General features: G+C 53.0%; 11 protein-coding genes across 11 annotated transcripts; 4 read left to right on the forward strand and 7 right to left on the reverse strand.

Annotated features, from left to right (window-relative positions):
- Nucleotides 1-366: 366 nt before the first annotated feature.
- MAA_07678 (uncharacterized protein) lies at nucleotides 367-845 on the forward strand (the record flags this gene model as incomplete). Its single annotated transcript, XM_007825676.1, has 2 exons — nucleotides 367-524; nucleotides 611-845. The coding sequence occupies 2 exons, from the start codon at nucleotides 367-369 to the stop codon at nucleotides 843-845; spliced, it is 393 nt and encodes a 130-aa protein (XP_007823867.1).
- A 588-nt stretch (nucleotides 846-1433) lies between these two features.
- Nucleotides 1434-3020, reverse strand: MAA_07677 (TBP-interacting protein; the record flags this gene model as incomplete). The annotated part of the gene is made up of 3 exons (XM_007825675.1): nucleotides 1434-2619; nucleotides 2717-2943; nucleotides 3012-3020. The coding sequence occupies 3 exons, from the start codon at nucleotides 3018-3020 to the stop codon at nucleotides 1434-1436; spliced, it is 1422 nt and encodes a 473-aa protein (XP_007823866.1).
- A 1002-nt stretch (nucleotides 3021-4022) lies between these two features.
- On the forward strand, nucleotides 4023-5994 carry MAA_10609 (uncharacterized protein; the record flags this gene model as incomplete). Its single annotated transcript, XM_011412327.1, has 2 exons — nucleotides 4023-4248; nucleotides 4313-5994. 2 exons carry the CDS (start codon nucleotides 4023-4025, stop codon nucleotides 5992-5994), a joined length of 1908 nt encoding a protein of 635 aa, XP_011410629.1.
- Nucleotides 5995-7979: 1985 nt separating this feature from the next.
- On the forward strand, nucleotides 7980-10510 carry MAA_07676 (uncharacterized protein; the record flags this gene model as incomplete). Its single annotated transcript, XM_007825674.1, has 2 exons — nucleotides 7980-8563; nucleotides 8635-10510. The coding sequence occupies 2 exons, from the start codon at nucleotides 7980-7982 to the stop codon at nucleotides 10508-10510; spliced, it is 2460 nt and encodes an 819-aa protein (XP_007823865.1).
- A 1022-nt stretch (nucleotides 10511-11532) lies between these two features.
- Nucleotides 11533-12765, reverse strand: MAA_07675 (Glyceraldehyde/Erythrose phosphate dehydrogenase family; the record flags this gene model as incomplete). The annotated part of the gene is made up of 2 exons (XM_007825673.1): nucleotides 11533-12420; nucleotides 12637-12765. 2 exons carry the CDS (start codon nucleotides 12763-12765, stop codon nucleotides 11533-11535), a joined length of 1017 nt encoding a protein of 338 aa, XP_007823864.1.
- A 1672-nt stretch (nucleotides 12766-14437) lies between these two features.
- On the reverse strand, nucleotides 14438-15880 carry MAA_07674 (gyf; the record flags this gene model as incomplete). Its single annotated transcript, XM_007825672.1, has 1 exon — nucleotides 14438-15880. One exon carries the CDS (start codon nucleotides 15878-15880, stop codon nucleotides 14438-14440), a length of 1443 nt encoding a protein of 480 aa, XP_007823863.1.
- A 552-nt stretch (nucleotides 15881-16432) lies between these two features.
- On the forward strand, nucleotides 16433-17681 carry MAA_07673 (ubiquitin fusion degradation protein; the record flags this gene model as incomplete). The annotated part of the gene is made up of 3 exons (XM_007825671.1): nucleotides 16433-16435; nucleotides 16490-16813; nucleotides 16872-17681. The coding sequence occupies 3 exons, from the start codon at nucleotides 16433-16435 to the stop codon at nucleotides 17679-17681; spliced, it is 1137 nt and encodes a 378-aa protein (XP_007823862.1).
- A 391-nt stretch (nucleotides 17682-18072) lies between these two features.
- MAA_07672 (uncharacterized protein) lies at nucleotides 18073-18458 on the reverse strand (the record flags this gene model as incomplete). Its single annotated transcript, XM_007825670.1, has 2 exons — nucleotides 18073-18220; nucleotides 18307-18458. The coding sequence occupies 2 exons, from the start codon at nucleotides 18456-18458 to the stop codon at nucleotides 18073-18075; spliced, it is 300 nt and encodes a 99-aa protein (XP_007823861.1).
- A 436-nt stretch (nucleotides 18459-18894) lies between these two features.
- MAA_07671 (BTB/POZ-like protein) lies at nucleotides 18895-19681 on the reverse strand (the record flags this gene model as incomplete). Its single annotated transcript, XM_007825669.1, has 2 exons — nucleotides 18895-19612; nucleotides 19674-19681. The coding sequence occupies 2 exons, from the start codon at nucleotides 19679-19681 to the stop codon at nucleotides 18895-18897; spliced, it is 726 nt and encodes a 241-aa protein (XP_007823860.1).
- Nucleotides 19682-20680: 999 nt separating this feature from the next.
- On the reverse strand, nucleotides 20681-21193 carry MAA_07670 (uncharacterized protein; the record flags this gene model as incomplete). The annotated part of the gene is made up of 1 exon (XM_007825668.1): nucleotides 20681-21193. One exon carries the CDS (start codon nucleotides 21191-21193, stop codon nucleotides 20681-20683), a length of 513 nt encoding a protein of 170 aa, XP_007823859.1.
- Nucleotides 21194-22608: 1415 nt separating this feature from the next.
- On the reverse strand, nucleotides 22609-23416 carry MAA_07669 (BTB/POZ-like protein; the record flags this gene model as incomplete). Its single annotated transcript, XM_007825667.1, has 2 exons — nucleotides 22609-23317; nucleotides 23364-23416. 2 exons carry the CDS (start codon nucleotides 23414-23416, stop codon nucleotides 22609-22611), a joined length of 762 nt encoding a protein of 253 aa, XP_007823858.1.
- Between the last annotated feature and the right edge of the window lie 127 nt (nucleotides 23417-23543).

Here is a 23543-nt window from a genome sequence, read left to right on the forward strand (position 1 = left end):
TGCTCGCGGGTACTCTTTCACAGAGAGTGCTCTTCGGTGAATTTCCCTTTTTTTTTATTGTTCCTTGTTTTGAATCAACGTGGTGGTGAGCTCTACGCTCACTTCTGGCTGAGTTTCTCATCATTTCGTCCTCGCTCATAACCTTTACTCCCCAAGCTGCTCACTTTTTCTCTATACCGTCACTCACCTTTGCAACTATATAACTGTTCACTTTTTCCCCCTCTCCATCTGCCACTCCCTTTCCTTTACACATCACCCCGGGCCGCCTTGTACACATCACCCGCCCTGTAACCATCAACCATCTTCAACCACACATATTTCTTCATCTCGTGCCTCGGACGCAGATTCACCCTTTCCACCCTCATCATGTCTCGCGCCCTAAGCACCCACAAATGGGACGAGCATTCCCACTTCGGCCTCCTCCTCGCCATGATCGAAGTGGCCAAGCCCAGCAAGGACGTCCTCGTCCAAGTCGCCGAGCACATGCAATCCCAGGGCTTCACGACCACCTTCAACGGCGTCAAGTACGCTCCCTCTCATCTTGCCCCCAAATCTTCACTGCCTTGGTCTCCACGAGACTTGATTCATCCACCGCTAACGCCCCTTTCAGCCAGCACATCCAGAAGCTTCGCCGCACCCAAGACTCTCCCGAGAAGAACACCAAGAACGGCAGCGTCCCGGCAACGCCCACCAAGGCAACGCCGAAGCGCAAGACTCGCGCTCCCAAGGCCAAGCCTGCCAAATTCGACGACATTGACGACCAAATCTCCGTCAAGGAGGAGCAGTACTATGATGATGACCAGGATGAACCCGTGGCCAAGCGTGTCAAGCAGGACGCCGAGTAAAGAAAAAAAAAGTAAGTGTTTCGAGATGTGTAGTTGTATGCGGCGGACACTGACTGGTTGTCCAGGACTTGGTGTCAATGGCTACGAGGCTTGGACACTCATGTTCCTGCGCTTTTGGGATGGAGACGGTTATGACAGCATGGAATTTTGATTGGGGATTATTTGGCTGAACACAGGGATATTGAATTTTGCTACTGAGGGTGGATTGAGATTATGGTACAAACGAAATAAATTACGTCCTGTCGACGCGTTACGCTGGTTTGTCATGGTAAAACTTTCAAGTCTTTGTTCATGCTGCCTCATCCAGAGTGCCATTCGTCTGTGACATCCGACGCCAAGGACCACGGGAAAAGGGAAAATTGCAATTTAAAGAAAAAAACAATGCCGGGATTTATTTAATATGCGTGATTTGATGGGGTCTATCTAGGCCTTCCTTGCCAAATCTTACTATACACGACGCACAACACACAAAAACAGAGGGTAACGTAAGCCCAACTTCCTCGGCATCAAAGTTTTTGCCCCGAAAACGCCATCCAGCCCTCATCTGCCAAGAAAAAAAAAGCAAATTCATCTCGCTCTCCAATTATCCTAACTAAGATCCATCCTCTCCGTGGCGGCAGCCGAGCCATTCGTCACCGACAAGTCCACGGCGCCATCGTTGCCAATCAGACGCTTCTCAGACTCGGCCACAAACTTGACGCTACGTGCGGGGTCGTAAAATAGCTGGAAGCTGCGCTGGACGTCCTCAACGCTGACTTGCTTGGCGCGTCGCTTGGCAGAAACCAGCTGTGACGTGCTGATGAGGTTGCTGGCGTATCGGAGGCCGGCTTCGTGGCCAATCTTGGTGAGCAGGGCCAGGGCGTCGGGTGAAACATCGATTTCCTCCTCCTGTGCGCGGATGGACAGAATCTGTTTGATCTCTTCCGAAGCATAAGGGTGGGTGTTGATGATGACGACTCGGTCGAGGAAGTCGATGGGCAGGCCGTGGGGGCTGCGATAGTCGGTGCCCCGGATGCGGGAGTTGCCGCGGTTGCTGGCCATGATGACAATGGGGGCCAGGTCGTCCTCGAGGGCGCGGTTGATGTATGAGAAGCATTCAATGTCAAGCATGTGCACCTCGTCAATGAACAGGACGCCGGGGACTATTTCAGCCTTGCCCTCCTCCTTCCACTCGCCAACCTTTGTGTTGATCTGGTCTCGAATCTCGCTTCGAATCTCGCCAGTGTCGCCAGAGAAGAGGGCAAGGAAGCCCTGCGTCCTCGAGTTGATGACATCAATCTCGTGCAGGGTAACAGTGTGCACGGCTTCCTTGCGCTTCTGCAACTCGCCGTCGGGACACGACAAGAACTTGGTGTCGACGCCCATGGCATCGTAGTCGCGGGATCGCGCGTACGACCGGCCCAGTTTCGTAATCTTGCCCGAAGACTTGTCGATGGAGATGATGTCACCAGCCATGACGCGCTCCTTGGTCATGGCATCAATCATCTTGCTGCCCATGTCGTAAACAGCTTCCATGTCGGTGGTCTTGATGGTGAGCTTGCCCTGCTTGGTGCTTCCCATGACGCTGCGATCAATTTGGATCTCGACAACCTCTCCCTCCATGACTTCGCTCTCCTCCTTGATGCGGACACCGATGGACTTTCTAAAGGCCTGCGTGAGGGCCTCGGTCTTGGACATTTCGAGGGAGAAGATTTCGGACGAAGCAAGCGAAGTGAAGGGAACATCGGGGCCGAGAGACTGCGCCATTCCCATGGCAATGGCCGTTTTGCCGGTGCTAAAAGGTTGAGACGGCGTCAGCAAAACAAAAAAAGAAAAACTTTTCCCCTGTACACACGCTGTCTCGTCTCGTCCCCCGTCCATGGCATTCCTACCTGGGAGGGCCGGCAATCAGGACCGCACGGCCGGCAATCTTGCCATCCTTGATCATTTGCAGGATAACAGCAGCAGCCTTTCGGGCCTTTTCTTGGCCAACCAGGCCTTGCGACGCGGCTCGGGGCTCGAGACTGGTGGCATCGACGCCCAGGCCGCGAATGTGAGAGTGAGCGGCGATGAGGTTGAGACCGCGAAGGTCCTTGGATTCGGAGACGGTCACTAATGGCTGCAGACAAAAAACAGTTAGTTTCCCAGCTGTTGCGATTTGGCGGCGGAGCTTGCGGCATGACTTACTGCAGCCATGGTTGTGATGGTTCTTTCGAATTGGCTGATGTTGGCGGAGGCAGATTGCACGAGGTCAAGAGTCAAGCCTTCACCCTCGGAAAATTGCCCTGCTGCGACAGCCTCGAGCCTGCAGCTGGCGGTTGCGCTTATGCAGAGCTTTGGGCCGCTTAGGTTCGCTTTGGACCAGTCATGTAAGCGCGACCCATAAAATTTTCGCGACTTGGCTTCCGCCCAAACGGGTTCAATGTTGCATGAATTCTGCCACCTGATTCGCTCTTCCTAAGTCCTGCAGCTTTGCGCATGCCAAATGCGAAAAACCAGCTCAACATCAAGTCAATGGCATGGCATATGAAAAACGCCTTACAAAAGAAAATCACTTCATGGGCCATGCTGACTTTCATGTCTATCACACTTCCTGTCCTTTATGTGCACATTGCAAACCGTGGATACGGCGTTTGCACCCACCCGCACTTGTACATGTTCAGTGCTACGGAGTATATCGGAGTGAATTGCTCGGCGGGCTCACTCTTTTTACCAGGTGCGCTTATCCTCTTAATCATTTCACTTAATGCATATATTTAGGTAGCTTGTAAGAAAATATATTTGCTCTTTATTATATAAAACTTGATAACCATGTACGTGGTAGGCTGTCAGCGTACCTAGTAAAAAGAGTGAGCCTGCCGAGCAATTTGCATGTTGCAACCCACAAAGCACCTGGGCACTTTCAGTGATTCATAATGCTGTTTTAATCCAGTTGATGTCACAAGTTTGTCAGGTCAAGCCCTGGGAATCGGATAACGACGGACTGGGCAGCATCGTACCCTGACTCTGCCTACTTTTGCATCCACCGCATTTCCAACACCCAAAAGAAGAACAAGAGTATTTACGTGGCATCAATAAAGCAAAGCACGGTACTAGTAGCTCGTTCACCTGTATCACAGTATCTGCGTTTGTACTGCCGTAACCTTGCCAGCCGCCAAACCCACGTGACGACTGGCCAGCTGTTAAAGCAGGAGCAAAATGGTGCGCAGGAGCCGACGACGGCCAGGCAACTTTCGTCGCTCTGTAAACAGACCGTCTAGACCTCGGAATCAATATTTCCCTCGATATCACCCCTCGGATGAGCCTGACCGACGGTATCACGACCGGCCACGCGAAGAGATTTTGACGTCAGCAACAAACGAGCCCAATCACGATCACGGGACCATGTCTTCGTTTCGCAACAACGCGAAGCCTATTGAACACGGTGCGTCATTTACTATTTATCCGGCCGCTCACGGCCAACATCCAAGGTTATTAACATCCTCAAGGGCCGTCTTCCAGTATGCAGCATCATCCCCCGCCGTTGGGCCACCTGCGGAGGGACATAGACATCAAGCACTTGGTCGAGCTGCTCTGCGACAGAATGTACTGGTACATGCAGCGAGATAAACAAGACAAGAATCTGAAGAAGATGCAAACCGAGCTTGAACGCTGTCGAGCCCCTGAGAGCTCGAACCACAGGGAGGTCCTCAAGCTGCAGATCGATCAGTGGAAAAGGGAGAAGACAAAGAGCTGCGAACGACTTGGTGGCACTGACGGGAAACTGATTACTCATCTGGCCGCATTTATAAACAGACAGAATGAAGAGCTACTGAAAACGACGCATGGCAATGCCTTACGGAGCGAGGACGTCGATGCTCGTCTAAACGCCCTCCAAAAGGCTTTGGACGAGAAGTTTAGTGCCTGCCTGGAAGAGGCATTCACTCAAATTGTCAATGACAATCAGTTGCAGCTCCGAAAAGAAACAGAAGGACTCAAAATTGGCCTTGAACAGGAAAGACAGAAGAGCGCCAGGCTTCAGATGCATATAGAAGAGCTGGAGCAAAGGCTTGGCAGTTGGGACAAGAGGCTACCCAACTTTACAGAAGAAACTATGGAAGATGAGAGTGCGAGGCTGCGGTCAGATGGCAGGTTGACCGAACTCGAACGCAAGCTGAACCAGCTTTCGAAGAAGATGGATGATCTCGCATCAAACATGATGACCTCGCAAGCTCTGTCTAGGGAATTGGGACGGTTTGATACTATTGTTTCGGCATTTGAAATTTCAAAGGGCGTAGAGGACGGGGATCGGAGAACCGAAGACGATGACCCTGGCATGAAGACCAGGCAGCGTCTGGAAACCGTGACGGATGAGATGCACATCATGAAGCTGAGTCTGCAATGCGAGTCTGTTGATGGGGCACCACAGTCCATTGCCGGTCTGCATAAACGGCTGGACTCGTGCATGGAAATAGTCCACACAAACTCGAAAAAGCAAATGTCAACCTCGGAGGCAGTCAAGGCCATTGAAGATGCTCTGAAACTGAAACTGCCAGCACAAACAGACGACGGCGGGCAACATGCGCAAGCCAAGCTGGCGAGCAGGCACAAGACGGAAATCGAGGAAATATTTGACCAAAAATTTCAGCCACTATCTGCCTCTCTAGGCGACAAGTTGAAAGGCATGATGCAGGAGAAGCTAACAAAGGTGGCTCACGACCTGGGGTCTTTTGTCGACAAGGAAAGAATTGCAAGAGAAAGTGCAGCTGCTAAAGCCGACCAGTCCCTTGCCGAGGTGTCAGCGTTACGTCGGGGTATAGACGGTCTGAGGAATAGTATTTCCACGTCGGTGGACAAGCTGGACCAAAAAATTGGCGAGCAGCGCAAGCTAGGCACCTCGTGGAATGAGAGACTATCGTCCCTCGACAGCGGTCTGCAGCGTATTTCAAAAGAAGCCGAGACAAATTTCCAGAAATTGGAGTTGCAACTACAAACTGTCAGTGCCTGGCAAAGAAACTTTACCACAAAAGACCTGTACCAAGACATCATCAAAGACATAACTAATAACCTGCCTCCGGGCCCGTTACAAAAGATATCCTCGCTTACGACTCGCTTGGAGACAATTGAGGCACACTTGAATAATTCGAATGGCGATGGAGTTTCGAAGAGGCGTAAAGCAGCGCATAAATAGGCGATGAAGAAGATTGCGAGAAACATGAACGGACGGGTTGCTGCTACTGAGTGTTGGATGGATGGTGATTGAGGAGAGTTTGCTCAGCTGTTTTCCTGTGTATCTTGGTCTGACTCGCTGTACTTGCTACATCAGCCCGACAATGGACCGAATGACTGAATATTTGTGAATCAAAGGCCCGATGTGTCAGTCATGGTCATGTGGCTTGGTGAAGTGTCGGTGCATGGCCACGATGGTGACGTTGATTGATTAATGGACTGGAACCGATCGAATGAAAGTTTCCCGTCCACAGCCTCTTGGCAAGATTTTCATGAGAGATGAAGACATGCAGTGACGAATTAAATAGTCATACTAACAATGGTTAGGAGAGCATGGCATGCTTTGGGTGTTCCGTGGCTTTTTTCGCGACGCAGCATTTGTAAATGATCCTCGTTCGTCACCTCCCGGTCTGCTTGTCTGCACCATGGCGTGTGCTCCGTCAACCGAAATGGACATGAAAGATAAACTTATAAAGTAGAGTAAAAGATGGCATCGTGCCCACTTATCTGGTCCGGGGGCGCGATGCACAAGGAATGGATTTATACAATCCAATGACACCCGGGCTTAGCGCATAGGTCACTCGAGTATCTCGTCGCTTGTTCGTCGCTTGTTCGTCCAGATGTCCGCTTGCTTGGTCCGTTCCCGCCCGCCAGCAGGGACACTGGATGGAGTTTGAAAGCATTCTCTTCATGCCACTTGAGTGCTTGATATTGCGATATTGCGTATTGACGTATCAAAGCACGGCATTCTTGTACCTGGTACCTGAGTCTAGGGCCCATGTGCACGCAGGGCGACCTTGCAATTCGTTGTCAAAGCAAGGAAGGTACGTGGGTAGGTACTTTCCACCGAAAGTTGGCAGGCACTCCTCACGTTTGCGGCGGAGGAATGCTGCAAACCCACTTGGTTACTCACATTGTTAATCCCCTTCAACCTACTCGACATCGTCAGCCGTCAGCATGTGTTAATCCTGCACCAATTCACCCGCACTGTGTGGTACGGAGCACACGAGTATTCCGACGACGCGAATCGACAAGGTGCGGCGACAAAGCGGGCCTGCCCAGGTGGAAAGCATCTTGGGTTGATCACCAGCCACAACCACCCGAACCCGTGGCCTGGCACTGGCAGGCATCACGCTGACATCCGACATCAACTCACCTCCAGCAACCAACAACGGAGGGTACCCAGTCTCAATCGCTAGACAGCCGCGTAAATCCCCCATTGGGAGCGAGCCGGGTGTTGAAGGCGCCCATCTTGCACGCGGCCAACCAAGACGGTTCACCGACGACGGGGTCAAAGACTGTCCCAGGCACTGACGCTGGCCGCTGACGAGTGACAAGGCCCCAAAAAGTCGGCCGCATTTCGCCCCAACCCCATCCCCGTCTTTTTTTTTTCCCGTGTTTTCTTTTACCTCGAATGTAGTGGGCTTCCGTCGACCATTGTCTCGGCCCGCGCTGAATCGCAACCGCCCCCATTGTTGGCTATTGGGGAAGGGAGCGAGCTTTGCGCAGCTGAACTCTTTCTCTGCTGCCCTGCGAATCCACTCGTTTGCCTCGTTTGTTCCTCGTGGTCGAAGAGCACGCCTATACAATCCTCCGACTCGAGGCCCATCGTCGCAGCGACGTGGTGGACTCGGGCTCAACCGTGGTGGGACGACAAAATCCACGCCGGCTCCGACACCAATCTACCCCATCCTTTCTGTCCAGGGTCACAACTCCAACGACCTCCCACCCTCGCGGCTACGATCCTACACTATCGCCTACCGCACGGCGTTTCGCGCCCTCGGTCCATTCAACCGTCTTCTCAGCCGGAGAGCCGCCTCATTTCGTGCGACGACGTAGCCGCGTGTTTTGCTGCTACTGTCGTCGCTTCCGCCGCCATTGCCGCCGCTTGCGCTCGATCGCTCGCCGCCGCGTCTTGCCTCCCGGCATGGTCACGCCCCGCGAACAATGGAAGCTGCGGCGAAGACGGTTGAGGTGCTCTCCAAGCGCATTCTACCAGAGAAACCGCACCATCTAGCCTTTCATCCCACCTGGCGATATCGCCCACCGCCCGAGGACGACGCGGCCGAATCTCGTGGCGCTAAAAGGCGCTTCGAGGAATGGCACAACACCCGTCTGCAATATCTGACATTCTTATCCGAGGCCGACCGTGGCACCTTGTTCACGCGACCCTACTACGACATGCGAGAAGAGCCGGTCAAGCCCGTACCGCGCGAGGTCAGCACGCTCGCAAAGGGCACCGGTACTGGCGAGAAGAAGAAGTTGTCGTTGAGCGACTACAAGAACAAAAAGACTGGCCTCGTCGCCTCTGCCTCGCCCCCGGAGCCCGCCATTACCAAAAAGAAGGAGAGCGAACGTGCCGCGGCTGCCACCAGCTCTGCAACATCTACCCCCGCCCCTGCAGTTGCTGATGGCACCAACAAACTACCGCGCCAAGAACCCAAGCGGCCGGATGGCCCAAGGATACGGGAGCCAGAGTCTACCGGCGCAAAGCCGAAACCGACTCGCGACCACAACATTGCTGACACAAGGTGGGCATGGCCTGATGATAAACTCTGTAGTCAATTTTACAAAGCTAACAATATTGCCTTTCCCCCCCCAGGCTCCCCCCCAAACCGCCATCGTTACCTCCACGCCCCCCCTCACCTGCAGGCAAGCGACGTATGCCTGATGCCGATGACGAGCGCCCACAAAAACGGCCGAAGCCTGAGGATCGCCCGCAATCCAATCGCGACGAGGTGCCACGGCGGAAAGAAAAGCCTCTCCCAGCATCGCGAGACAGGGAGAGAGAGCGAGATAGGGACAGAGATAGAGACAGAGGTAGGGATCGGGATGGGTCTGCTCCTGCTTCTAGAGACGATCGGGGGCCCTCGTCCTCCTCGTTGCTGAATGGAAGATCTATTCTGAAGAGCAGCATCAACTCTGGACGGAGTACGTCGCCGGCTAGTCGACCTCGCGGCGATTCCTTAAACGGGGCGCGTGGAAACAACGCCAACCGAACCTCACCAATGAAGCCAGACACCTCAACAAAGGCACACGTACCGCCATTGCTGTCGCCTTTGCATCTAGGGTTCGAGGATAGGCCCTCGCGTGGCGACAATGACGACCTGAGCTCTAGAAAAGACAGAAAGAGGCAGGACGGCCCAAGTGAAGCGGCGGCGGCGACACCGAAGCAAAAGAAGACGGATATCAAGAAGCCTAGACCCGCAGTGACAATACCTCCATTATTATCACCCACTTTACCGCCAGCCATAGAAGCAGAGTTGAAACGACGAAAAAAGGTTGCATCGGACTCGTCAGATGAGAGATGCAGAGACGGCAGGGACGCCCTCGGGATTAAAAGGGATGGCGATAACGATCGCAAGCCGAAGAATAAACTGGGCCACCGCAGGAGGCTGATTGTCTCTCTCAATGTGCCCAAGGCACTGCGAGCAAGCTTTGCTGATATTGTTGGTCGCGCACCAGCACGTCGCAAAGATTCCCAAAGCCAGTCAGAACGTGAGAATGAGCGGACTCGCGCCGGTAGCGAGGAAGCAGGGCAACATGTTCCAGCAAGGAAGAGACCTATTGGGGCTGTGACTGGTGCTTCTGATGGAGTTGCCATGAAGCGGCCCCGGTCGTCGGACGTATCGACACATCAGAAGCTCGCCACGCCAGCAACACCATCCAAGAAGCCTGCTGCCATGTCACGAGTGAGCTCGACCAACTCTGTAGCGCAAACGCCAACGGAAGCAGTCAACTCGACTCCCTCGGCGTCGGCGGCCGCGCCTGCAGACCGTCGTCCCAACGGCAGCGACGCTGCTCCCAAGGCAACAAGCGCAGAGGCCAAGGCCATGAGTGACAAGGTGGAGCGGCTGAAGGAAGTGGGAAAAAAGTTAAAACACGAAGCAGACCAAACGCTCAAGAGGTTCCGCGGCGACACGGGGAGCATGAGGGGCAAACCTGGAGAGGCCAAGGTCAAGTCTGGCTTTGTCCTGAGCCTCGAGAGCATCATTGTCTTCATGATGGCGTTTTACGGAGCAGACATTTGGCGCGGCATGGACCACAAGATTGGAGACCACCGCGCATGGCTGAGCATGCTTCCCATGATTGAGTTCCTCAAGAACGAAATGCGCCGCTGCGACGTCAGCAACAGCCAACCGCTGTATGCCATGGTCCTCATGCTGCACGCCATGTCGCTGGACGAGTTGATCAGGTGCTACATCCGTTTTGACAGCCTCAATGATGCACTCGCCAAGGAGATTGTCGCGAGGTTGCGCGAAAAGAACAAGATATGGCCGCGCGTTCACGAAGTCTCCTCCACCATCCAGAACCCGCGCCTTCGCGTCGACGTGCATCCGTGGTCCACGCTCGACGACGTTGCCGACGCATCACTACGCGTGCTGCGACTATGGTGCGCCGAGGAGAAGATCGACTGGGCTCCCACCCAGTCACTCAAGGATCTTTGGACCGCGCCACCGGGTCCCGGCCGCCGATGAAACCGGCGACAGTGGTTGTATTCACCCAAAAAACCCCGACGGCTGGTGCGTCAAGCAGCAGCACAACCCACCAGCCGTCCATGTATTATGAGAGAAATAGGGCCAGGCGGAATGCCCGCCAGCAACACTGAAAAAAACACGAGGCGTCAGGACGTTTTTGAGAGCGGGAACAGGACAAAAAGCCCGGGACGGGCTGTGCATCCACGGCGTTTTAGTTGAACACATCTTTCTCTTCATCCCCCCAGCACAACACACGGTATCAAGTCTAGCTCTGCCATCTAGGACATCTCCCGCCCGCCCCTCAGTGTATTTTTTTTTTCCTTTATACTTTTCTTCCTCTTCCCTTATTTTCTTCATTCCTGTACCATGATATCCCCTCCGTTTCATACTTTGTCCGCCGTCTCCAGAGGGAGAGCGTCATTTTGCTTTTTCGATTTCCAGATGCGATGTGTTTGGCAAGGAGGTGGTGATGGGCGTGGATCATGGCTTGGGTCTGGCACCGTGCAAAGTAGCAGTAGATGAATGGAAATTGATGAAATCAGCACCGGGGCCAATGTGCAACTCCTGAACTACATTACTGACATGATCAGAGCAGTGCTGCGAATAGACAGTGTACAATGACGGGCAAATGACAATGTCTAGAGTAAAGAATACAAGCGTGTTCTTTTACACGTAAACTCCGACACCGCGGACATTACGCCCACCACTACAAGTTAAGGCATACAATGGACAGAAACAGGCAATCTATTCTCAAGTAGTTGTATATATACCCCTGCCTCGACCGGACCATGTCCAGAGAATATTTTGTTCATTTTCATTACAAACAATTTTAAGTCCCCAGCTGCCAGTTTAAACTCGATTTTGGTTTCATTCGGTTACTCTCTTATTTTCTTTAAAAAAAAAAAATCCCTTGAGGCCATTCTCGGGGACCGCAGCCAAAAGTACCATGGAGTTGCCAAAGCCACATTCCCGATGCAGGATATTGAGCAGTCGGTTCCTGTCGTAGCAATCAAAGGCAAAATTTACTTGCCAGCGTCAACCTTGGCAATGTAGGCAAGGAGATCGAGGACACGGCGGGAATAGCCCCACTCGTTGTCGTACCAGGAGACCAGCTTGACAAAGTTCTTGTTGAGGGAGATGCCGGCCTTGGCGTCAAAGATGGAGGAGTTGGTGTTGCCGTTCATGTCGGAGGAGACAACATCGTCCTCGGTGTAGGCGAGAATGCCCTTGAGGGGGCCGTTGGCAGCCTCCTTGATGGCCTCCTTGATCTCGTCGTAGGAAGCACCCTTCTCAATGCGGGCAGTCAAGTCGACGACGGAGACGTTGGCAGTGGGAACACGCATGGACATGCCAGTGAGCTTGCCGTTGAGGTCGGGGATGACCTTGCCGACAGCCTTGGCGGCACCGGTGCTGCTGGGAATGATGTTCTGGGCAGCACCACGGCCACCACGCCAGTCCTTGCCAGAGGGGCCGTCGACGGTCTTCTGGGTGGCGGTGTAGGAGTGGACGGTAGTCATGAGACCCTCGACAATGGTGAACTTGTCGTGGATGACCTTGGCAAGGGGAGCCAGGCAGTTGGTGGTGCAGGAAGCGTTGGAGATGACATCGGCCTTGCCGTCGTACGTCTTCTCATTGACACCCATGACGTACATGGGGGCATCGGCAGAGGGAGCAGAGATGACGACCTTCTTGGCGCCTCCGGCCAGATGGGCCTTGGCCTTGTCGGTGGTGGTGAAGACACCGGTGGACTCGACGATGTACTCGGCGCCAGCGGACTTCCAGGGGATGGCAGAGGGATCGCGCTCAGTGAAGAACTTGACCTTCTTGCCGTTGACGACGAGGCCGTCGGCCTCCTTCTTGATGTCGCCCTTGAAGATGCCGTGGGACGAGTCATACTTGAGCATGTAGGCCTGGTCATGGCAAACGGGTTCCAGTCAGCAAAGCGGCATTCGCAAGAGTAAAGCTGGCGTGGGGCTCCCAGCTGGAATTGTTGTGGTGGCATGGACCTGCAGAGTCAAGTGAGGGGCAGTGAATGGGCCACTACCCAAGGGAAGGAGGGGGAGGGGCAAGCCAAACAGCCCACTCGGACACGACGGCAGAAAAAGAGGGCAAAAGGGACAACTCACGGCGTATTCAGTATCGATGAAGGGGTCGTTGACGGCCACGACCTCGATTTCGGGGTGCTCGGCGGCGTTGCGGAAGACGATGCGGCCAATACGGCCGAAACCGTTGATGCCAACCTTGACGGGAGCCATTTTGCGTGTGTGTATATGGAGAGAGCTGGAGCTTGGACGTCAGCACGGGAGTCTGGGAAGCTAGAGACGGAGCTGGTGTCGAGCTGTGGTCAAGCTCTGCTCAGCCAATGCAGGACGGGATACATACCGGACAAAGTGCCTGGTGGGAAGAATGGTGAAGTTGTATGGAGAGCGGGAAGAGAAGAAGAAAAAGGAAGAGGAAGAGGGAAGAAGATGGAGTCGGAGGGGACGGAGGGAAGGCGGGACAAAATAGTGGTCAGTCCATGTCCCTGGAGCTTGGGAGCTTGGGTCTGGTGCTTGGGGTGTCTGGTGTGTTGCTGGGCGCGCAACTGGCTGCGTCTTGGCTGGCCACGGCGTCGGGACTGTTGAGACCAGCAGACGTCAGCGGCCAACAACTGGTGCACGCAAACCTAGCCAAGCGGGTGCATGCATCATTCACACTTGCACCGTGAGACGGAGCCGGGTTCTGATACACGAGCGGTACTACTATTCACGCTATTCAACGAGACGATATTTCAATTGCCTTGCCATGCCAGACGCCGCGGGCTTCATGTCCATCCTCGCCGTGGTCGTGCAAGTGGCCATCCAATATCCCAGCCAGCCGCCACTTGCATGCACCGCAAAGGCAAAATTCGCCAGCGATTCTTCCCTGCGCCATGTAATTTGATGAGGAATCGAATGAGCTCAGCCATTGATGATGCTTTGACGGGCCTCGCCTTGCTCCACCCAGCCGATGCGTCTTTTTTACGGATCCGGCGGGGACACAATTCGTTAATAGAAACGCTCTCTCAACCACACCGACGAGCACATGAGCACCACCTTGAGAGAGAGAAAAAAAACATGGACATGAGGGGTACCCGCTGTTCCATGGTTGTCGCAGCCTGGCGTCCATGTACCCCCGTGGTAGGCCCTGCTGGCCTTATCGTGTTGTAGATATGCCTGCTGGCAGCAAGACCGCGAGTAATAGCCATGATAAATCACTCAAAACGTGTCTCCGGTCGCGGTGACGACTTGCTGCTGACTCACGCAGTCAGGTGTGAGAGGAGACGGAAAAAAAAATCAGACGGCCCAGACATGTCCAAAATGTACCGACGCCAGCTCTGTCGCACTCTCAGCAGCGGAATGCCTTCACGATGACCTCAATCTAATTAATTCCGGGGCCCCTCTGGTCGCGTGGGCGGCTCGGATGCATGGCGGGAAATGGTTCATCTGTATTGGCCATCCATTCGCCCGTTTTGCCCATCTTTCCCGGAGCTTCACGGCTGCGGGCGGCTCTGGCCTTTGCAGCCGCGTCCGCCCGGGGACAGTCGTCGGGAACACCAGGAACAGTTCTCGTCGTCCCGAACTTTGCCCACAGGGAATACAAGCTCTTCGGAAGTTTTCAATCGTAAACTTCCACCTGGACCGGGGCAACCTGCCCGTGTGTCAACCCCCGTGTCTGGGCCCAATGCTTAGTCTTGCCATCCATGAAATCGTCTCCACCAGTGTGCCATGTTTAATGTTTCCATCCTACACGGCAGATAATTTGCGAGACAATCGCCGGTTCATCCATTCTATTGTGGTGTAGACAGTCCCAAAATTGGCTCATGCCTCATTCGAGCATCAGCAAAATCCTGCGCTTTGAGACGCCAGCAAATGGCGGATGACGCACGCTTCGCCGCGCATGGAATAATCAGGACGCAAAGGTGGCCGTCGCTGTCCAACCGTCATCACCGCTGCCAGCGCTCCGGAATTCGATGCCCTGTGCGAAATATCCGGCATCCTGCCACGCCTTCATGGTCGCCTTGTCAAACGGGCCTTGCTTCGCTCCGCCATCGCGGCCATCTGTCCAGCGGAATTCCCATTGTTGGCTTGGCGGCTCAGCAGTGGCAGTCGCCTCGTGCGCGACATCTTGATGCCGTGACGCCGGTTCGACCCAATCTTCCCCGGTCTCGCGCCGGTATGCCCGAATGAGCAGCTCGCGGTCCTGGTCGTAGACCTCTTCGTAGTCACGGCTGAGCAATTTGTCAGCCGCGTCAGTGATGGCATTGATGGATTCCTTGATTCGCATCTGCTCCGCGTCTTGGGCAGAGTCCTCCTTGTCCACCTCCTTGTCCACCTCCATGTCTTCTGCGCCCTTGTTCATCTTCTTGAGTTTCCATTTGGGTATCTTCTTGGTCTTGGTCTGGCCTCTGCCCAGCCGAGCCAGGGCCTCGAGGGGCGACTCTGACGGTTCCAACTGCAGGATCAGGGTCTTGAGCATGTCAGAGACGAGGACGTCGGCTTCTTCGCGGCGCTGCTGTCGCGCTTCAGCTTCGCGTTTCTCATGCGCGGCAGCTGCCTTTTTCATGTCCTTTTTGCTCACGCCGTCTAACCAGTTGTCGTGGACGGCGTCTGGGTCGGCTGCTTTGCGCACGTAGTTGCCAGACTGGTCAAACTGGCCTTCTTCCATCTCCGCTTGCAAGTTGAAGGCCTCGACCTTTGGCGCATTACGCTTCAGACCGCCGGCACCGACTTCCTCATCTACGCCCTCTTCTAGGGCTGCCAGCTGTGCTTCCGCCTCGTCGTCCTCGCTGTCTTGGTCATCGAGCCTCACGTGGCCACCACTCTTGCTGCCGTGTTCCTGGCCCATGATCTGCGCGGCATCAAGAAACCGGACATCCTTCTTCTTCTTTCCAGACCTGTCAAAGTCGGCATCTTCCTCCTCCTCCTCTTTCGGTGCGTCCGCCTCGCCGCCCATGGCAAACATGTCTTGGTCTTCCTCGTCCTCGTCCGCACCATTGACATTGCCCCCCGAGGCTGCTGCTGCAGATCCTGCGGCATCGTAGTTGTCCAGCTGCTCATTGATATCGACTTTGCCCTTCTTGCGGCTTGCAGCCCTGGTGTTGAATGTTTCGTTATCCGAGTCGCTATCGTAGCCGTCTAGGTTTACGGCACCGCGCTTTGTGGAGTGCCTGCTGCCGATGACGTCTGCATCCAGGATGGCATCCTCCTCTCTTGAGTCCGGGGCCAGTATGGACGGGTTTCGGACGTCAAATTTGGCGTTGCCACTGTCGCTGCCCGCTTCACCGTGGTGGGTGCGAGCAAAGTCCTCGCCCGCTCGATTTGGTCGCGCCGCCGAATGCCTCGAGGACATGGTGAAGGAAGGAACCGAAAATGGGCTCTGTGTAGCAATGGAAAGAATGAACCAATCGAGAGTCGATGCCTCCACACTCAAAGGTGATTCTGAAGATGCGTGATGGCGACTTGAATCTACGCAGTTGGGGCCTGGACCCGATGGATAGAAAATAAATGTCAACTGAATTTGACATCTGGACAAGGTCAAGTTCAACGCTAGCGCAACCCTTGTTGCATCGTGGTGCTAAGCTTGAGCCACACCTCCAGATGCCCCCTGTTGTGCGCCACAGAGGACCTTTGCGTCATTCGTAGAGCTGCCTTTGGCGTTCACGTTGCATGTCATGTTCCACGTCACCCCACATTGACGCCTCAAGCACCGACTTCAAGCTTCGACATCAACTTACCACATCTTGCCTCCAGTTCAACCACGTGAATATATAAGCGGCGACAGTCGGACACCTTTTCCCCGCGCGGTGGTCGATTTTAGACCCAAAACCGCTTGTTCATTGCAAACAAGTTCTTCGAGAAAGCATTCACCCACAAAACTTGCTCCGATTGGCAACCCGTCGCCATGGTCAGCTTCAGCCCTCAGCCCTGTTCATGATCAACCTGGCTAACTGGATCGCAGTTTCAACCCGGGTTTGGCGGTGGCTTCGATCCGGCCAACCCGGAACACCTTTACAACATGGCCCGCGGCCGGAGACCGGTGATGCAGCGATTCGACGAGTACTACAGGTGCTACCCCGTCGTCATGGCCCCCGGTGCAGAGCGACCCGAGCTGAACTATGGTTCCAAAATCATTCTGCCGCCCTCGGCCCTGGACAAGGTCTCAAAGCTGCATGTGCAGTGGCCGCTACTGATGGAAATGATCAACGGGGAGAAGGGAAGGCATTCCCACGCCGGTGTGTTGGAGTTTATCGCAGAAGAGGGACGGGCATACATTCCCCAGTGGGTGGGTGATGACTTGGCCATGACCACATGTGCGGTTCTCGCAGACTAACAGGCTGCAGATGATGGAGACACTGGGCATGGACGTGGGCGACATGATTCAGATCCGAACCACGTCGCTCGAACTGGCAAAGATGGTCAAGCTCCAGCCCCAATCAGTCAACTTTTTAGAAATTAGTGATCCAAAAGCTGTGCTGGAGAGGGCCTTTAGAAACTTTGCCACGCTGACCAAGGGCGACGTGTTCAACTTTGAGTACAACGACGAGATATACGAGGTGGCGGTGCTGGATGTCAAGCCCGAGACGGACAAGATGGGCGTCAGCATGATTGAGACAGACGTGTCGGTCGAATTCGCGCCCCCCGTCGGCTACGTCGAGCCCGAGAGGAGAAGCGGCACCAACACGCCCGGCAGCACTCGCAGCGGCGTTCCCACGGGCGGCCTTGTCCAGAGCCAGGGCACCATGGCCCAAGCAATCGGCTACGGCTCCATCGCGCCCTCCGTCACCAGCAACCCCACCAACTTTGTCGGCGAGGGCCAGCGCCTCACAAAGAAGGGCAGCAAGACGTCGACGCCAAAGCCGGCAACGCCCGTCCCGGCCGAACCAACTGCGCCCAAGAGCCGAACTGGCGCGCCGGCACCACTGCGCTTGGCCCCGAATAAGCTGTTCTTTGGGTACGAGTACAAGCCGCTGAAAACAAAGGAGGAGAAGGAGCAGGAGCACGAGGACGCCAAACGGCCGCACTTTGCAGGCCAGGGACAGAGTCTCCGAGGAACCGCCAAGAGAAAGGGCGAGGCGGATGACAAGAGCAAGGCGCCTGACAAGAAGGGTCCCAGTGAAGGTTACAGACTGGACGGTCGTCGTCCGAAGTGATGACTGGGCTTTTTTCTGGCGTTTGGGCTTTGGGCATGGGGTGATGGAAGGGATCTCGAGTTACTAGATGCCACAAACTTGATGAATTGATTCCATTACGTAGCTCTGTTCGTGCGATATAGGTACCCTGTGTTTCTCATTACAGATACCCATCTGGATCCCTTGCCATTATACACGCACCTGTCTCCCCCCCAAAGCTATTGACTACTTCTCCCGTTATTTCCTAAGCAAGTACCTTTTCATCCATCTGCACGCCGTGGAATTCACAGCGATTCGGGTATCAATCTTCCACGTCACAGCACAGCCCTGCCACTCGTCAGCATACAGTGCCATATACCCGTGTGCCCAGGGAAGAGTGCATACCCAAGGTAGTCAAAGCTCATGCGCTGCCTTACTTTGCCTTTCTCTTGGAGGGGGACTCCTCAGCGTTACCGGCCGCCTTTCTCTTCGTCTTGGTGGGGGTTATGGACTCTAGCTTCCCGGCTGGTAGGCCATGTCGGTCCTTGAAGCTCTTGAGGATAGCCTTTGTGAAGTGCTGGCTGGTGCGTGTTAGCCGGTGGCATGTCTTGCAAGGAAAGATGATACCAAGTGTATAGAACACAGAGGGGAGGATGGGGAAGCGTACGAAATAGCATCCTTGGTGAAGTCGTGGCCTAACTTGACCATGAGTTCATGGATCTCAGGCCACTTGTATGAACCGACTGAGCCACCGGTGTAAATGATGGCCATGCAGAGGTCAAGTTCAGCAGTAATTTCCCACTTCTTGAAGGGAGGCATCTTAGCTGTAGGGGCTGGGCTGGGACGAAAATGGATGAAATGTATGAGAATGAATGTGTGATGGGCTTGGGTTGGTAGGTGGTTATGAGTGTGTGTGAGTGTGTGTGAGTGCGTGAGTGTGTGTGTGTGTGAGGAAGAAGTTGTAGAGTGAGAGGAAGTGAACAAAGTGAAAGGGTTTTATACCAGGAGTGTTGGTGCACAGGGTGACAGTCGGCAGTGTTTCTTCAAGGTCACAAAGTGAGCGTCAGGTGAGACGATAACGCAATCTATTTGGTAGCTATCTTATACTAGTGACATTACTGCCATGCCAGGCCTCAGTACCCCGAGCCTACATATGTAGTTGCTTTGTATCCATCACATCCCAACTCCACCAGACGTTACGGAATATTCAAGCATACACAATTGACATTGATTCCGTGTGTACGCTTTTTGTATTTCACCGTAAAACTTTGTAATCAGGCAAGAGATCGAGGACGACACCGAAAAGGAACTGAGGAGAAGGTTCCTCCTGACCATTGAACCATTTCTGACTTCTGTATTCCCTGGATCCAGACCTCAGATCCTTTGTGACGAGATCGCGAGCGAGATTGACAAGGAACTCTCGAAGGTGATCTTGCGCCGGCTTCAGCTTTTCGAGCTGTTGCCCGCTTCCGTAGCGCACGAATACATCTACCAGAGTATTTCTGGCAACGGATGTCTCCTCGGTGTTCTGGTAGATGTAATCAATGACTTCAGCCCCAGGAAGGAGGATCCTGCAGTTTTTCGGCCCTCTTTTTACATTCGTTTCAATAGCCTTCGCGGCGGCTTCTGCAAACTTGACATCGCAAAAAAAGTCTCCCAGCACGTGGGCTTGGGCTAGCTGTAAGAAATTGGCCTTCTGGAAGAAGTCGGCGTGTATGTCCACGTTGAGAGATGAATCATCTCGACCTGCAAGTCTCTGATGAAAGAAATACAGCCAGTTTACGTAAATGCGGAATATGTCTGGGTCCGCGCTTTGAAGCGACACTTGCCCATTCTGACATTCTTTCCACATCCCTTCCCGGGCCAGGATTCTCTCGAAGTAGGGCGATAAGCAGATGATGTTCCTGTGGACGTAGAATTTTGTCGCTGCGCTGTTTGAGCCGACTGTGATCTCGACTGCTGGACAGGTGAAGCTGTTGAATGGTGTTAGTAGGCGTTCAAGAGGCAATGCGCTCATGTCTTGCGACTACTTACTCAAGCATCTTGGATGGATCGACTCTCAAATCAGATATTTCTTCTTGGTACTCGAGACTGCGTAGGGCTACCGAGGATGAGACTATTCTTAGCGAATATAAGCGCTGATTCTTTGGCAGTTGGAGCACGTTTTTGCTGTTGACAGGTATCTTGGGCGTTTCCCAGTGAGTTGACAGCTGATCCTGCAATTTCGACTTGTGTAGATGAGGAATGAAAGAGTGGAAAGTAGGCGAGGGAGCCGGAATTAAATAAGAATTTGGGCAGGAACAATGAGAAGGAACTATCGTTGAACAACAAAGGCCAGAGGGTAACGTGGACTTTATGTTCATCTATGTTCGACTTGTTCCAACTGTGTTCAACCTGTATGTCAAGAAAGGAAAGAATCACGGTGCCGTCTTTCTGCGTCCATTGCCATGCTAGTATGCTCAGCAACATGAACTGCCTGCATACAGTCACTGCCAAGACGATGAAATGACACGTCATGTCAAGGGCACAACAATGGAATGAGCGACAGGCTGACATGTTACCCAGTCAATTCAACTACGCTTTCAAACATTCATAACCATTGCCTAGCCAGAGTCAAACTTCAAACTTCAACACGCCATCCAAAATATACATCTCAAACTGTCATAGAAATAAATGGTCTTTCCATGCCATTGCTTCAAACCTGATTCTACCTGCCGTCTCTCCGCGTGTCTTGCCTCGATTTGTTTATTTTTCCCATTTTCTGCACGCAAGATACTCCACAAACTCAGTCCGTTCATCGCCCCCAATGTCGCACTTGTCCAGCGTCTGGACGCTGCAATCAGCATAAATCGCAGCGATATCTCTTCGAAGTAGTGATCCTTTTTTGGTGTTTTTGTAAGTCCAAGAAATTGGCATGATGTTTCCATCCCATCCCGCCGGGTTTTTGGCGTAATTTTCATATACGAGCTTGAAGAAGCGACCGTAGGCATACTGTTGAAAGCCGCTGTCCTCTAAATACCCCCCCAAGGACCACATTTTTGCTAGTAAAAGGAGTTCCCTTTTATCTTTTTCGTTTTCATTTCCACGATCGATGCCTTGGCTTTGGCTGCCTCCGCCTTGGCTTTGAGCGTTACTTTGGATTTGAGTACCGCCTTGGACCTGAGGGCGGCGATGAGTTTGAGCGCCGCCTTGGGTTTGAGCGTGACCTTGGTTTCGAGTCTGACCGTGGATTTGAGAGCCGCCTTGGATCTGAGAAGGGCGATGGATTTGAGTGCCGCCTTGGGTTTGAGTCTGACCGTGGTTTTGAAAGCCGCTGTGGATCTGAGGGCTGCAGTGGATCTGAGGAGGGTGGTGGATTTGAGCGCTGCCTTGGGTTTGAATGGGGCTGTAGATATGAAGGCCGTCTTGGATCTGAGGAGGGCGGTGGATTTGAGTGCCGCCTTGGGTTCGAGTGCCGCCTTGGGTTCGAGTGACGCCTTGGGTTTGAGTGACGCCTTGGATCTGAGGGCGGTGGATTTGAGTGCCGCCTTGGGTTCGAGTGCCACCTTGAGCATTGGCTTGAATTTGGCTGCCGCCCTGGATTTGACCGGGTTGTTGGCCCCCCGAAGCTGACGTGTTTGGCCCAATTTCCCCCCCTAAATAGCTTATATACTTCTTGACGGCCTCCAGATCATGTCCATCAAGAGATATACTGCGAAAAACCCATACATCTACCTGCGGTCGCTCTCTCTTGGTACATTTTGAAGCAGGTAATTTCTCACGACGGTTTGAAGATCGCCATACCCCGAGACGTGCTGAAAATCTCAACGATTTGCGACGATTCGCAGATGGAAATGTTTGATGACATTTGAAAGATTTGGTTTTAATTAAAGACTTCACCTTCTGGGGCAAGCGCTTGTAGTGAACATGAAATTCCTCTTTTCCAGCTTTGATAGTTACGATTCCTCTCAAAGGACTAGGAGTAATGATTTAGAAGATGGAGCCTCACATGCAGTTTGTGGCTGATTTCGATTTTGACTCACCTCCTGGCCTCGGATTTGGAGACTGTTCTGTCTTTACCCATTGGAAGTTGGAGCACAATTGAGGAGGAGCTGATTCGCAGCAATTGTCGTGATCACACCGCAGATTGATCAACACCGCAAGGTTCTCGGCTGTCGTCGATGAATGATGTCGTTTAAAACTTTCACCCCTCCTTCTTTGAATCGTAGGTGAGCGCAGGAGAGCAGTGAATAATGATGGCGCACATGCAGCCAGGCGGACGGTTATTATAGCCATTCGCCGCCATTACGACGGAAAAGAAGGCAAACAATAAAGAGTCAAGCATGGTATGCTAGACAAAGATTCAGGTGGTCAGTGCTGGTGCCGTGGATTGTGAGGTGAAAAAAGTTCAAAAAAAAAAGGAAGAAAGAAAAAGAGAAAGGGAAGAAAAAAGGGGGCCGAGGGCAGTCAAGTGGTCATGTCTTTGTCTCGCTGCTATTCTTTACTGTGGAACAAAGGCACCGGTGCGTCGCTTTCACTCCCCTATACCTTGCAACTGTTTCAGAATATTGCTCATAATGCAAACGAATTTTTAAAGAGATTTTTACGTATCGCTAAATGCATGCTGGGAGAATGAAAGAAGACGTCCACAATCTGCAGCTGCGCTGTTTAATGCTAAACAGTGACTGCTTTGTGTCTTGGTGTATGTTACAGTCATTCATATTCTTTTGTCACTTGAATGGGGATATCATCTAAGGTTAACTCGGCTGTATTTCTTTTAAATTCCCCTACGGTTCACAGTGGTATGTCATCGTTTCATGCTTGTTGGCCGACGTGGTAAATTCCTCCAAGTACCGAATTTCTCAAAATCCCTGCCTTTGTGTACTTCTAGCTGTTTTTGTTGCATCATGAACGAGGCATTAGGATGTCGTGACTCGTGAGTGCCGATTCACCCATGCATCCTCAACTCCCTGGTCTCTCTTCCAACCTCCTAGTTTTCCTCCTGACCCTTATCCATATGTTCTGCTGTCAACTGATCTCGGTAGCAAGAACCATTTGAATGAAAGTGGTGTTTGCACGTGTCCTTCAGAATATCATCCCCATTCTTTCCCTCCTTACGGGATTCCAGGAGCTTTCGCGCTAGTTCATGAGAAAATGTCTTGCAAACCTTCGTCATCCCCTCACCCCAGTGCTGGTGGTTTCCAAAACGCACGTACAAATCTCCCAAAACCTCCATAGCCACGTCATTGTAGCTAGTGTCTTGAATGAGGTTAACTGCCTTATGACTGGGGGCCCAATTCCGTCCTTTGGAGTCCTTGGTGAATGCCCGCACCATGAATGCGTCCATGACCGTATCCATGAAATCAAAGTCTTCTAACTCGCATCCCAAACTGTACGCTTTTGCCAGCTCCACGTACTCATCTTCTATAACATCTTCTTCGGAAGAAGTCGTGACAGCCTGACCTGGTATAGGGATCCTGCGGCGGTACAACCAGTTGACATAAACCTTGAAGCTTGCTGGGCTGTGGTCTTTCAAAATAATGCATTCATGCCCATCTTCTTGGTTTTCTTCCAAGAGCTCGTGATATGAATCTTCATCAAGGGTAGATTTAAATACCCCTTCATGAACGGTGAATCGTTGCCCAGGTTTGGGGCCAACAATAACATGCACCAGAGTACCACGTAAGCTGTGGTATGAACTGTGTGAGACAAGGCCTACCGTACGAAACCTGGAAGATGACTTACTCTAGGGCCTCAGAGGGATCTATCCTCAGATCAGGGATGCCCATGACGAGCATGACGAAGATGGTCTTGACCAGCTGTGCCGGCAGGTGACAAACTGTGCTTCATACCATGAGTTTGTTATGTTTCGTCACAGAGGATAACACCAAGAGAATTTTTACTCACATGGTCACACGGGGGCAA

Source organism: Metarhizium robertsii (genome assembly GCF_000187425.2).
Source record: "Metarhizium robertsii ARSEF 23 chromosome Unknown MAA_Scf_1, whole genome shotgun sequence".
NCBI lineage: Eukaryota > Fungi > Ascomycota > Sordariomycetes > Hypocreales > Clavicipitaceae > Metarhizium > Metarhizium robertsii.